Below are 12,299 nucleotides of genomic sequence, written 5' to 3'. Positions count from 1 at the left end.
GATTCCCATTGTCAAAACTCAGTCAACACTCGTGGTCGCGATCTAAGCGCCTCTATGGATTGCAGTGTTAGGTAGTCCATGACCCCACCCTGGCGCCTACCAAGACAGCAGGATCGCCATTCACACCCACGGCTGGGGGGTCCATTTCTACAGATGCGGCTATTCTTGGATCAAGGAACTAGCGGTAATTTGAGCGTCATCAGAGCTCTGAAGAATCGCGTTGCCTGCTCAAGCGTCGCGTCTGAACTCGACAGATTGGTTGTTTGTTGCGGGGAATCAACAACCGGCCAGGAACGCGTGATCATGTGCTGCACAATTAGTCAGCATGAATTGTCCGCTTTGTGCTCGCTACATGAGAACTTTCTCTCACCATAGGCTCACAACTGCGGTTACAACTGTCAGGAACTCAACCGCGGAGGCTCGGTATTTAGGCACTCTAGATTCTCTACTACTAGCAGGGGCTTCAGCACGCGGACAAGGAGACAGCCGAGCCCTGGGGTGGACAATGAAGGGTACCACCTACTCGCTCGCCTCCCAAGTACCACAGCTAATGCTTGGGTAGGTAACTAATAGTTTATTGAGGTAACTGGTCAGGCGTCCAATTTGCATGGCAGACAGTATACTACACTATACATTTAGCCAGTAGAGCATCAACAATACCTTCTGCATCACTGGTCTCATCGAAGAGGTCATGGTATATATCCCCATCTTCCTCGTCACGGGGAGCAGGATTTGATTGTCAGACTATCCAAAGACAAGGGTCTAACAAACCGTGATCATCGCCCTTTGGAAGACTTTGTGCAGCAAAGTAGTGTCGCTTTGCCAGTCGGGGGTGGAAATTCTTACATGGAGCCTCAGTGTGTGGTTAGTCGGCCTATGTCCGCGCGTTGTTATTCATTCCAAACACTTAACTCTCTCCCTCTACAAGCGGCAATTTGCCCCTATAACGCTGGAGAAAAATCGGCAAGCGTCACACCCTCGACGAGAAGGGGATGAAGATAAAAACTATCGCAGGCAGAAAACTCAGTTTGGTGAAATGACGGCTGTTTACGTGGGTTGGAACATCCGTACATCTAGGACGAGCTGACTTCATTGATAGATGCCATACCTGTCGTGGACAGACCGACTAGCAGCAACAGCACAGTTGACGGCTGATGGCAAGGCAGGTCACTCTCAGCGAATGAAACAGGAACCAATGACCTTGGACCAGTATTACTATGTCTCCATCGACGACACTACTGAACGTAATACGAGTCAGGTAATGGGAAGATACGTCGATAGAGAGGCGGCGCGTCTCAACCAGACTGGAGATTTAAGTACAACAAGCGGGAAAATCAGATATAGCAACGATACGGCGCCATTTCGTGAGTCGGACGAATTGGCAAGCGTCGTATGATGTGAAGAGGAATATACCGAGAACGAAACACTCGGCCAGTTGATGGTTGTCAACCAGATCTGGGTCTGGCTCCTAGATGATCGTCAGTTAACCTTCTATTTGTTAGCTGTATTTCACTGGTCCAAGACATCTAACCGCTGGGCCCTTTGCAGACACGATTATTACCTGTACACCCGAGGAGCCAGACGGGGGCGATAAGGGCTTATCGACCACATGCGAAGCAAACTAGAACAACACGCAAAGGGCTCACCAATTACCGCGAAAGTCATGGCACGGTTGCTCATTGGCGCAGCGGTGAAACTATTCAACGAACCTCATATCCCAGTGTTCGGAACCCTGAGGTCGCCCTTGGAGATCATCCAGGCATCCATTCGATACGTCGTGAGTACCCGTAAGCCCTAGTCCCATGGTGATCGCTGACCTGCAACTCCCACCCACAGCGTGACGAAGAGACAATCCTTTTCAAGGAATTCGAAGCCTCATTGGAGGCAAACAAGGACCGCCAACAAAAAGCCGAGGTACAGAGCACAGAAGAACACGATATGAGTAACGAGTTTTTCAATATTGGTCCAGAAACCACGGTTTTGCGGGAGGTGAAGGGCATATGCGACGAGCTGAATATTCTCAAAAGTCTATGCGAAGACCAGGAACACGTCTGGGCGCAAGCCGAGGAGATCCTAGGCAGCGACGACTCTACCCAAACAGCATCAAGCACACCCAGCGACGTGAAGAAGCAGATCATAGGAATGATACACGAAGCCGAAGTGGTGCAAAAGGATATCAACTCCTTGCTGGACTTGAAGCACAAACAGGCCAATCTCCTAGAAGTGAAGTTTGCGCGCCAGCATGCGAAGGCTGCAGAGAAACAAGCTGCGGATACCGCAAAGCAGGGGGATACTCTTTTGGTTTTTACCGTCGTAACTATTGTCTTTGTGAGACCACCAGAGCTGTCCCCTACCTAGCCAACTTTGGAAAGCTTGTTAAATCGATTACTGACCATGCGATCGCCATACCCGCCCAGCTCCCGCTCTCATTCCTCACGAGTCTATTCGCCCTGAATATCAGCGATTTCCCTCACCAGGGCGAGGATGTCGTTTACCAAGGGTGGTGGATATTTCCAATTCTATGTGAGTATCACTTGCCCTCGGCCACCTTTTCCATACGTGATACCCTAGTTTGGCACCCTTTCTGACTGAGTGCTTCCGGACAATAGTCGGCGTATCCGCGGTCGTTTCCGGCTTCTTCATGACGATTGCCTTCCAGGTCAACTCGCTCAAGCAGCAAATCGCAAGTGTATGGAGGCACCTGACGGTCGGCATCAAGAAGGCGGCATCTAGGAGAGGCCGACGCTCCTTCGAGGATTGCGAGGTGTAGGGTCAGATTATTCGCCGTATCCGCCATAATGGCCGTTGTTACGAGACAAATATCAGATCGAATCGGCTAGTCACTTATCCATCCATCAGACCATCAAAGGCGCAAGCGTGTCATTCGGTAGAACATGTCAGCTCTGGCCCATTACCCGAGTCCCAAATTGTCCACAATGTATGCATACGAATCCCCTCTAGTGCCTAACCCTTGGAACCCTGCACGTGGAAGGCTCGTGGGAGGGCTGGCTCGGCAAATGGCGGCGGGCCCCACAGCGGGACGGTAGGGGCATCCGCTGTCCGGTAACGGCCCGGAATCTACACGGCCTCCACCTACCTCTGACTATACACAGAAATTACTGGCCGCCGATAACTTCACTAAGTTGTTAGTTGAACTAGTTAGTGGCTTTACGTAATCCGATTAAAAGCCGACTGTCTCTCTGACGTGTCGAAACTCCCCGAGAAGCAGCGAGCGCCTGACACATTCTGAATTAATCGCTTATCGTACCTTCGCCATGGGCTCGACCGAAGATCGTGTCGCTATCGTCGTCGGAGCGACGGTCAGTTTTCCAAACACATGGCGCTATTTGAAGTTGTCACTAACATGTCAAGCAGTCTGGAATTGGCGTTGATATCGCCCGCAATCTAGCGAAACAGGGATGGAAGATCGCCTGTGTTGGCCGACGCGTTGAGGCCGGCCAGGCCCTCCTCGAGGAGCTCTCATGGGCCGAAGACAGTGTTTGTTTCTTCCCAGCGGACATATCAAACTACGACCAGTACGCGAGCGTCTTCAAACAAGTCCGCAGATTATGGGGGCGCATCGACGCCCTTTGTGCGAATGCTGGCATCGTGGATACCTCGTCGATTTACATCTACGACTGGAAGAAACAAAATAAGAGCGTCGACGAAGTCCCTCCGGCGCCAGAGCTAAATGTTGTGGATATCAACTATAAGGGCGTCGTATACGGGACCCAACTAGCGACGCACTTTATGCGACACAATCCCCAACCCGGCGGTCGCATTGTGGTCACGGGGAGCATCGGCGGCGTTTTCCCCCATCGGACGTACCCTGTGTACTGCGGTACCAAGGCAGCGGTGAATCAGTTTGTCCGAGGCGTTGCACCACTGCTGAAAACGAAGGAGAATATCTACATTAATGTTGTCATGCCCGGTGCCGTGGATACGCCGATTGTTCCGCCGGAGATGACGGCTGCTGTTACGCCAGAATGGTACGTCCTGGATCAACCCGAATCAGGAGCTGCGACGTTGTCCGGTACGCTAATGGTTGACAAAACAGCCTGACGCCCATTGATACGGTCCTGAAAGCATACCAGATTTTCCTCGAAGACACCACAGGCATGACGGGCCAGCTGCTCGAGTGCTCGGCCGACAAGCTGATCTATTATTCCCTTCCCGAGTACGGAAATGGGCATGTTACAAAGCGTGCTGTCACGGTATGGGAACCGCTGTTTCGGATGCTGCATGGGGAGAACTCGCAGTTGCCGGACGCCATTCCGTAAACACCATACTGAGGAAATACCCGTCTTTCAGCAAGCATCGCCTGGTGTGTCTAGTCTGGCTTTGATCGCAAGTTTATATTATAGACTGTCGCCTTATAATTTGCATTCGGGACTAAGGTTCGGCTACATCCTTGGGTACGACACTCCTCATAGCCACCTAGAGACAACGGGATTGGTACATAGCCTATACATTCTAAAACAACCGTTTAATATGTCCATAGTGACGGTGTCGCGTGCTGACTCTGTATCCCAACCAACATCCGTACAAGCTTGTTGTATCTAATCAACCCTCAGTCCAGCCTCCTTCAGCAGCGGGAGAATCTTGTCCAAAAAGTGATCAAAGTCTACCTCCCAGTCATAGAACCCCAGCTGCACACCATCAATGCCAGTTGCACGCAGAGCAGCCAACTGCTCAACCACCTCCGTAGGTGAGCCAATAATCTCCACATTTCCACCAAGATTATATCCCACCTTCCTCATTCCATTCGGCCCCCGCCACGCATGGGCATCACTATCATACTTCTTGAAGTGCTTTCTCTCCTTATCTTCTCCCATCCCATCTACAATATCCTTTAGATACCTCTGCGTCTCCTCAGACGTATCCCTCGACACAACAACCGGGTTAATAAGCACCTTGATACTCCTCCCCTTTGCTCTCGCCGCATCCTTAATCGTCTTAATATGTCCCGGCAAACTCTCAAGCGCACTCCCAATATCCGCTCCGGCGGGACTCGTAACAAACACAAGATCTGAGTAGCTCGTCGCAAACTCCACCCCGGCGGGTGATCCAGTGGCATTAACAAGAATCGGTCTTCCATACAACGACTTCGGCGTAACCCACGCATTCTCCAGCTTCCACGGATTCACTTTTCCCTCGTACGTCAAATTCTCACTCTCCCCCCAAAGACTATTCACCACATCAAAAAGCTCCCCCGCCATTTCATAGCGCTTATCATGCTCAATCCGATTCCAGCCGAACATCTGGTGCTCGATTGCGCGGTGGCCGGTTACAATATTTAGCCCCCAGCGGCCGTTGGATATATGGTCGAGCGTCGCGCCGGCTTTGGCAATATGCAGTGGGTGTAGCGGGCCGTAGAGGACGTGGAGTGTTGAGATCAGCAGGATCTTCCTTGTGGCGGCTGCCATTGCGCCCAGTGCGATGAAGGAGTCTAGCGAGGCTTCGCCGTCGTAGCCGCCCTTTGGCAGCCAGTGCATGCGGCTGAAGGCGAGGTCGAATCCGGCGGAGTCGGCTTTTTGGACGATGCGGAGGTTGTAGTCGAATGTCCAGGAGTTCGAGGTTGGGTGAGATGATAGTTTGCGGTCTTGCAGGTCGAGGAAGACGCCGAGGAGGAGGGGTTGGCGTGAAACCTGGTTGAGTGGGCTGGAGGGGAAGTCGGAGGGGCTTTTTAGGGCTGGGCCGCCTTCTCGGACGGATTTTGCTGTCATATTGGTTGGAAGGGAAAACGGTAGTTCTTACTGAAGACTTTGAGGTGGCTATCTGAGATAAAGAGCAGGATGATTATCAATGCCCACGGGTCGTTGGTTATATACCTGGTTGTGGTGAGGGGAGGCTGCGATGTCGAGTTCAAAGGGAAAAATCACATCATCAGTCGTGATGATACGGCATATCGACCGCGGAAGCAGGGCTCGGAGACGAATCCGGACCTGCAAGAGTCAACATACTTTATGGTACTTTCACAGTACTTTGCTTCTTTTGAGCCAAGGAAATCTAATGCTTGCAATTCGTGCGATTCATAGGCTCTTAAGAATTGGGTATACTTCAGCCTGATATGCCGCACCCTAATATCATATAACATTACTTTTTACTTCAACAATTCAATCTAATTGAGCTTGCGGGCGATAATATCAAACAAATGCAAGTGGACAATAAGTCTGCTATCCACCCCATTAAACCGAATTCGTCAACATCCTCTATGGTTGATCAATCCGTTGCCTGCTGTGTGCCTTAGTCAGTAAGCGACTTATTGCACGGCATAGGTATGAACCCTTATCAAATTGCATAGAATCAAGCACAACGTACCTAGAGAGATGGTATACAACTGCACATCAGCCTATACTTATGCAACTGAATTTCCTTTGACAGCTTGTCCGGGCGAAGTCTGTATGTGATAGGTAATTGGTGGTTTTCTTTAATGTCTTGCGCATGTATGGTAGTAGTATACGCTTGATACATTGCTTATCACTCCTTCGACCTTCGGCAGGCTCTACCTAGGTATGGCTGTTATAACCATATTATGGAGGGGTGGTGTAGCCCTTACACAGAGCGAGGCATTTCGGACACTGGCGTGGCCTTCCAGTTATGACGTCCTGGCGATTATGGCCAGCATTTCATGTTTTAGAACGTTCCATTAACCAAAGGTCGGATGCAGAAATCTGCATTGGGTGCCTACGTATGACCCAGGGATAGCAGGCCCAGGGCTTGGATTATAGTCCCGTGGGTGGCTATTAAACCTGGCCCTGCTCCATGATGTATCCATGCTCTGGCCCGAAGCTATAGGGTTGATAGAGTACCAAGGAATGTGGTGTGGGGCAAGGAGGCACCGTTGCACTGGGTTCCTTATGGCCATTATTGATATTAATCATGCTCTATCAGTTATCTATAGTATTCTTTGCCTCATTGTACGAATACTTCTTGTTTTGCTTTACCTTTCACTACCTCCTAGTCCCATTACAATCTCAATCTCCTCCAGCGCCGGACAGAAAAACGGTCAAGACCGTCGCATATCTAAAGTTGACTGGGTCAGTGAGGCTTTCGCTATGAAGAAACCGAGTACACACGCTGCACAAGCATTGATAAGTTCCATTGTCTTCGACCTTGCCAAAACATACAAGACAAGAAGATATAAGATGGTGAAGAGCATGATGATTAGGATGCGAAGCGAGACGTCGATAACCACGTTGCAGAGTACCATATGACCAGAATCAAGAGCAGGAGTGTGATTACTAACAGAAGATTTGTCTTGGCCGTGCGTTTAAACAGCGATCCGGAGTAAATAAAGACATTCTCGTCGATTGAGGCGTCGTGGAATGGGCTCTGGTCCTCCCATGTACCCGTTGGCTTGACCTGAAGCCAAGCCATGGACTTCTAGGGGGGAAAGGTTACCTTGCCTTTAGAAAACGAGCACAATATCGAATTAAGAGATCCTCCACCCAGGAGTCTAGCCGCACTAACGCGGTATCCCCGGTCGGGGCTAGACTCATCAAATCTCGAGCACGCGTGAGGTAAGAGCGCTCGTCCCTCGCAATGGACGGGACCCGGTGCCTTCTAGCCAGTTGCCCATCGCCTGGACGTCTCGTTGCTTTGGTCGGGTATAGGTGAAAGGCCGGTTCTCCCGATTAGCAAAGTCATCTGCTTCAGATAGGTATAAGCATATAACTCAGTAAATAGATACGTTCTCACGTAGTCAAGTACATACCTTAGTCCCTGAGAGCTATCTGAGTCTCCGAATAATCCACCGCCCTATCGGGGTTATTCCGGCTCCTTGCCAGAAACAAGTCCACGGGCTCTCGTTGGCCCAGGTCATCGAATCCCTCCTTGAGCCGGACCAGCTTGTCCTGTTTCAACAGGAGTCGCGCCCAGAGACGGCTGAAACCTCTGCAATGAAGTACGGACTGTGTGCTGCCATGAGGCTCGTAAAATGAGGCTATCCTTTCCGGTAATCGTCAACCGGTCGGACGGTCAGCAGATTACGTTGGCAGCTGGAGATGGGTAGGCAGGTATGCATACTTTTCCTCAGGTTACAGAGTCTTGGCGGCTGGCACTGCTACCTCAGGCCACAAGGCCACGAGGTAACGATTCTCCAGGGACAGTCGGGCTCCTTAACAGGTTTAGCCCTAGCGAGTGATCAGCTTTTCTACCATCGCGCCCAGACTTGGGCATTGTTTCCCCCCAACCTTATACTAGAAAGATATGGCAGCTCAAACCATCAAAGGACTTCTTTGCACGCGTCAAAGTCTATACAATGACCTATGCAATCTCGGCATCAAACAAGGCGATACTATCCTCCTACACTCCTCACTAAGCTCGCTCGGCTGGGTTTGCGGCGGCGCTGAGACAATTGTTCATGCGCTGGTCGACGCTCTCGGCGACGCAGGCACGTGAGTAGTCCCCTCCCATTCGGTGGACAACTCAGACCCCGGGCATTGGCAGAATCCGCCTGTGCCAGAAGAGTGGCACGAGGTCATCCGCAATTCAATGCCTGCCTACGACCCACGAACCACGGGCGCGCGTACGATGGGGATAATTGCGGAAACAGTACGTACATGGCCCGGTGCTGTTCGAAGTGCCCATCCGCATACTTCCTTCTCGGCTATTGGCGCAAAGGCAGGCGAATTGGTTGCTGATCATGCTCTTGATTGTCGCCTGGGAGAGAAAAGTCCCCTTGCTCGGCTGGGGGCTGATAATGCGCGTGTGTTGCTATTGGGCGTGGGCTTTGAGTGTTGTACGGCATTTCACTTGGCCAAGTATCGGCTCCCAAATACCTCTCAGGAGAATGTTTCTTTTGCGGCGTGTTTTGCCAATCGTCGCCAGTGGGTGACTGTTCAAGACACAGCCGTCTCGGAAGATGGTTTCGATCGCCTTAGGTCGGACTACGAGCGAGACGGATCTGTCATCTCAGGGACGGTCGGGGGCGCCTCGGCACGGCTATTCCCTTTGGCCAGCGCTGTGAATTATGCTCAGTCGTGGCTGCCAAAACATCGTCCTGGAATCTGTGATAAGTAAGAGAAATATGACAGGTGCTACTCCACGGGGAGACCAGCCAGTCCTCCTGGGACCTGCCCGCTTGTCACAGCCTGATTCCTCAAGAAAGTCTAGGAGCTACACTCGAAAATCTGATAGTCTTTTGAATCTATATTTTGTTCTTAAGCTATTCATCAAGCCACTTTCTTGGTCTAACCCTACGTCCGGAAGGCTTGACTATATTACGCGGTTGCCGCTGGCTCTAGTGAGGGAGTGCGAATAGGTGATAGTTACCTTAGGTGTACCGAGGGGGAGAAGGTTCAACACTTCTGTCGTGTACCTGATGTGTTGGTCAGTTGGAGCAAGCATGAATTATGCTGTTAAAGCGGCACGCCGTCCAGCCGAGAAGGGACGTGCTTGCTAGTTTCTTTCCCATTAGTTGAATTCAACTATGGGTTAAGTGAATGTCTCCGTTGGGAAATTCTTTAAGAATATCCTTCAATAACAAAAGCTGCTTGAATGTCCTCTTGCAGCCGTGAGTCGACCTCGTGGGGTTCCTTTCTAGGCCAACATCGAATACATCTTGTGTCTTCCGTGCTGTGCGCTCGATATGGATATATTCATCGTTTGTTTTGTCTCCTTGCAAGTACATAGGTCGCTAGTCGTATGAGTCTGCCTAGCAACCCTGGAGAGATCGTTAATGGCAGGGCATCACCACTGTACCTACTGGGACAGGCCTCCCCCTCCTCAGAGAAAGGAGAAGAGCAACCGTACCCTATGATCTCTGGCCCTTTCTGAGAAATCAGATCGGGCCAGATATTGTTTATTACTTGTACACATTCAGATAAAGCTTTTGAACACCTGAAGTGTTGGTGAATTGCAAACACTGGTTCAATTCCAATGGTTTTTTCTGCTTTTTGTTATTCTTTCTTTGAATTCAAGGTAGCTGGATCCATTATCCATAGTATACTTCAGGACATAGATGGGCTCGGGGCGCCGAGTGTGCATTTTGGCGACATGAAGACGTAAAAGATATACAGGCAACTGTACTTTCTAGGCTGCTTTGGCTGTGAGTAAGATACGCTTGGAAATAAATCTTATTTCTCGTACTCTCGGATCTGTTCGTTTGGTCTTCGTTATCTATAAGTTCGACCGTTTTAGAATAGTCAAGAAACCTACAGTTCCCCGATGACACATCCAGATATCTGGCGCGGGGTGGAGTGAACCCTCCAACCCATAAGTACTGGAATTCTTGGCCAAAGCTGTCTATTGATATCGATCTTGAAATTGAAAAAGTGTTGAAAATTGCTTGCCTATCTAACATGCAGAGGAAAAGCGCAACGCTCCCGGCCAGCAGCATGAAGACTACCTAGAGACGTGATGATCTACAAAGGGCTTACGTTGTTTTTGGGGCGCAGCCGCAGATTAAAACTTCAGTCTTCAGAGACATAGTAGAGGTAAAAATAGACAGCGATATTCTGGGAGACACCATCGACTACCGTGTAAAATTACTCATTCACACAGGTCTGGCGACAATGCTAATTTAGCGGTTCGACAACAAGGGGCCTGCCGCTAGGGCGGAGATGATAAGCCGTGCTTTGTCCACTCTGGCTTTCCTGCTGCCTGATTCATGGATGTGAGACAAGGGGACCCCCAGCAGAGCGATGGATACAAAGCCGCTATATAACATCCGAACGCCCCCATCTTCTTTGTACATCGCTGCGGCCGTGCTCATTGTGGTCTTTGTCGTTCCCGGAAACCTCGCCGTTGTCCTATCACGATGCCTTTTACCATAGCCAATCAATGTGGTGGTCCTCTGGATCCAACCCGCACGTCGAGGTTTACGGTCTTCTCATACATCTTCGACTGGATAGTCATCGTGTTGGTGTCCTACCCTACATTCCCATTCTTCCCCCTTGATACAACAAGTCCGGCCAGCTAATGATTGTATCTGTACCGCTACAGAGCCCTTGCAGCTGTGGGAGGGATCCTGTACATGATCACAGGAAACCAACATGCCTTCTCCCTCGACGATCCCGCCATCTCGTATCCCCTCCGCTCCGATACCTTCTCCATCACGATGGTCGGAATCCTCGCCTTCGCCGTCCCAGCAGCCACAATCATGCTCCTAAGCCTGACCATCCCAACCTCTACAATCCTCGCCACCCGCGCTTCAAGTTCAAGCCAAACCCCTTGGAAGCGCCGCCTCTGGGAATGGCACACTGGCTGGCTAGGACTGAGCCTGAGCCTCGCAGGCGCCTTCTTCGTCGTCTCCGGTTTGAAGGACATCGTCGGAAAGCCACGCCCCGATTTCCTCGCCCGCTGTGACCCAGACCTCGCCAATATCTCCGCCCACCTCGCCGGTGGTGGGGGCCTGCATCGCACCGGAGCCCCTATCCTCGTCTATCCCAGCATCTGCCAGAACCAAGACACCGCAGTCGTTAAGGACGGCTTCGCGGCCTTCCCATCCGGCCACTCCTCCTTCGCCTGGGCAGGCCTGCTGTATCTGTCTCTCTGGCTCGCCGCCAAATTCGCCATTGTCCCGCCTGCCTGGAGTCACGGTACATTTACCAGCCAAAACAGCCACCAAGCCCCCGGCCATGCAGGACCTCGAGCCTCAGTCCGCCCCGCCGCACCGCCCCTCTACCTCCTGTTTCTCACTTCAACCCCTGTCTGCCTCGCACTATGCATCTCCGCAACCCGCTACTCGGATTACATGCATGCCGGGTGGGACATTACCAGCGCAAGCCTGATTGGGATCTTCTTCGCGTGCCTGGGGTTCCGGTGGTACCACGTGCTCGCAGCGGGCGATGGACAGAGCAGCGGATGGGCGTTCGCCGCGCGCTCCGGCATGCACGCGTTCTGGATGCCGTATGGCAGCCGAGGGTATACCGAGGGCGTGGATAGCAGTGGGTATGAGGATTTGGAAATGGGGCCTGTGAGGGGGTGATGGGTAGGCATGGTATGGTCTGGTATTGTATTGTCTGGATCGTGTTCGGTGTCTTTAGCCCTAAATTCTTATGTTTTTCTCCATGTGTATGTCTCAGGTGGGGGATTGACTTGGGATTAAGAGCGGAATGGTACGGCGGATGCGGAGGGGAGGGGGTCTGAGTCTGAGTCTGACGCCCCGCCCACGTGAGAGGTTGAGGCTGTCGTGTAGGCTGATCTAGTCAGCCAGTCTGGTCATGCTCTGTTGGCTCTGCTCTTCCATGTGGTCCTGATACCATACCACACGCATAGGTAGAGAAATGCGGCAGCCTAGCTACGCTAGAGCCTGGAACGTGTCGGATGTCCCCATTTGTTCCGTACTATCAATA

The 12,299-nt window shown here is 51.5% G+C and overlaps 5 protein-coding genes across 5 annotated transcripts; 4 read left to right on the top strand and 1 right to left on the bottom strand.

Annotated features, from left to right (window-relative positions):
* Positions 1 to 1,609: 1,609 nt before the first annotated feature.
* BDW74DRAFT_177971 (uncharacterized protein) lies at positions 1,610 to 2,770 on the top strand (the record flags this gene model as incomplete). The annotated part of the gene is made up of 4 exons (XM_073729057.1): positions 1,610 to 1,777; positions 1,837 to 2,328; positions 2,418 to 2,523; positions 2,610 to 2,770. 4 exons carry the CDS (start codon positions 1,610 to 1,612, stop codon positions 2,768 to 2,770), a joined length of 927 nt encoding a protein of 308 aa, XP_073584328.1.
* A 505-nt stretch (positions 2,771 to 3,275) lies between these two features.
* Positions 3,276 to 4,280, top strand: BDW74DRAFT_185122 (SDR family oxidoreductase; the record flags this gene model as incomplete). The annotated part of the gene is made up of 3 exons (XM_073730972.1): positions 3,276 to 3,320; positions 3,376 to 3,989; positions 4,058 to 4,280. 3 exons carry the CDS (start codon positions 3,276 to 3,278, stop codon positions 4,278 to 4,280), a joined length of 882 nt encoding a protein of 293 aa, XP_073584327.1.
* Positions 4,281 to 4,559: 279 nt separating this feature from the next.
* Positions 4,560 to 5,726, bottom strand: BDW74DRAFT_177969 (LLM class flavin-dependent oxidoreductase; the record flags this gene model as incomplete). Its single annotated transcript, XM_073729056.1, has 1 exon — positions 4,560 to 5,726. The coding sequence occupies one exon, from the start codon at positions 5,724 to 5,726 to the stop codon at positions 4,560 to 4,562; it is 1,167 nt and encodes a 388-aa protein (XP_073584326.1).
* Positions 5,727 to 7,058: 1,332 nt separating this feature from the next.
* On the top strand, positions 7,059 to 9,024 carry BDW74DRAFT_167778 (aminoglycoside N(3)-acetyltransferase; the record flags this gene model as incomplete). Its single annotated transcript, XM_073726734.1, has 3 exons — positions 7,059 to 7,071; positions 8,234 to 8,373; positions 8,452 to 9,024. The coding sequence occupies 3 exons, from the start codon at positions 7,059 to 7,061 to the stop codon at positions 9,022 to 9,024; spliced, it is 726 nt and encodes a 241-aa protein (XP_073584325.1).
* Positions 9,025 to 10,762: 1,738 nt separating this feature from the next.
* On the top strand, positions 10,763 to 11,932 carry BDW74DRAFT_177968 (phosphatase PAP2 family protein; the record flags this gene model as incomplete). Its single annotated transcript, XM_073729055.1, has 2 exons — positions 10,763 to 10,863; positions 10,948 to 11,932. The coding sequence occupies 2 exons, from the start codon at positions 10,763 to 10,765 to the stop codon at positions 11,930 to 11,932; spliced, it is 1,086 nt and encodes a 361-aa protein (XP_073584324.1).
* Between the last annotated feature and the right edge of the window lie 367 nt (positions 11,933 to 12,299).

This window comes from Aspergillus multicolor (assembly GCF_047715735.1).
Source record: "Aspergillus multicolor strain CBS 133.54 unplaced genomic scaffold BDW74scaffold_11, whole genome shotgun sequence".
Lineage (NCBI taxonomy): Eukaryota > Fungi > Ascomycota > Eurotiomycetes > Eurotiales > Aspergillaceae > Aspergillus > Aspergillus multicolor.
Note: the sequence above shows the minus strand (reverse complement) of the source record. Positions and strands in the feature narration are given on the sequence as shown.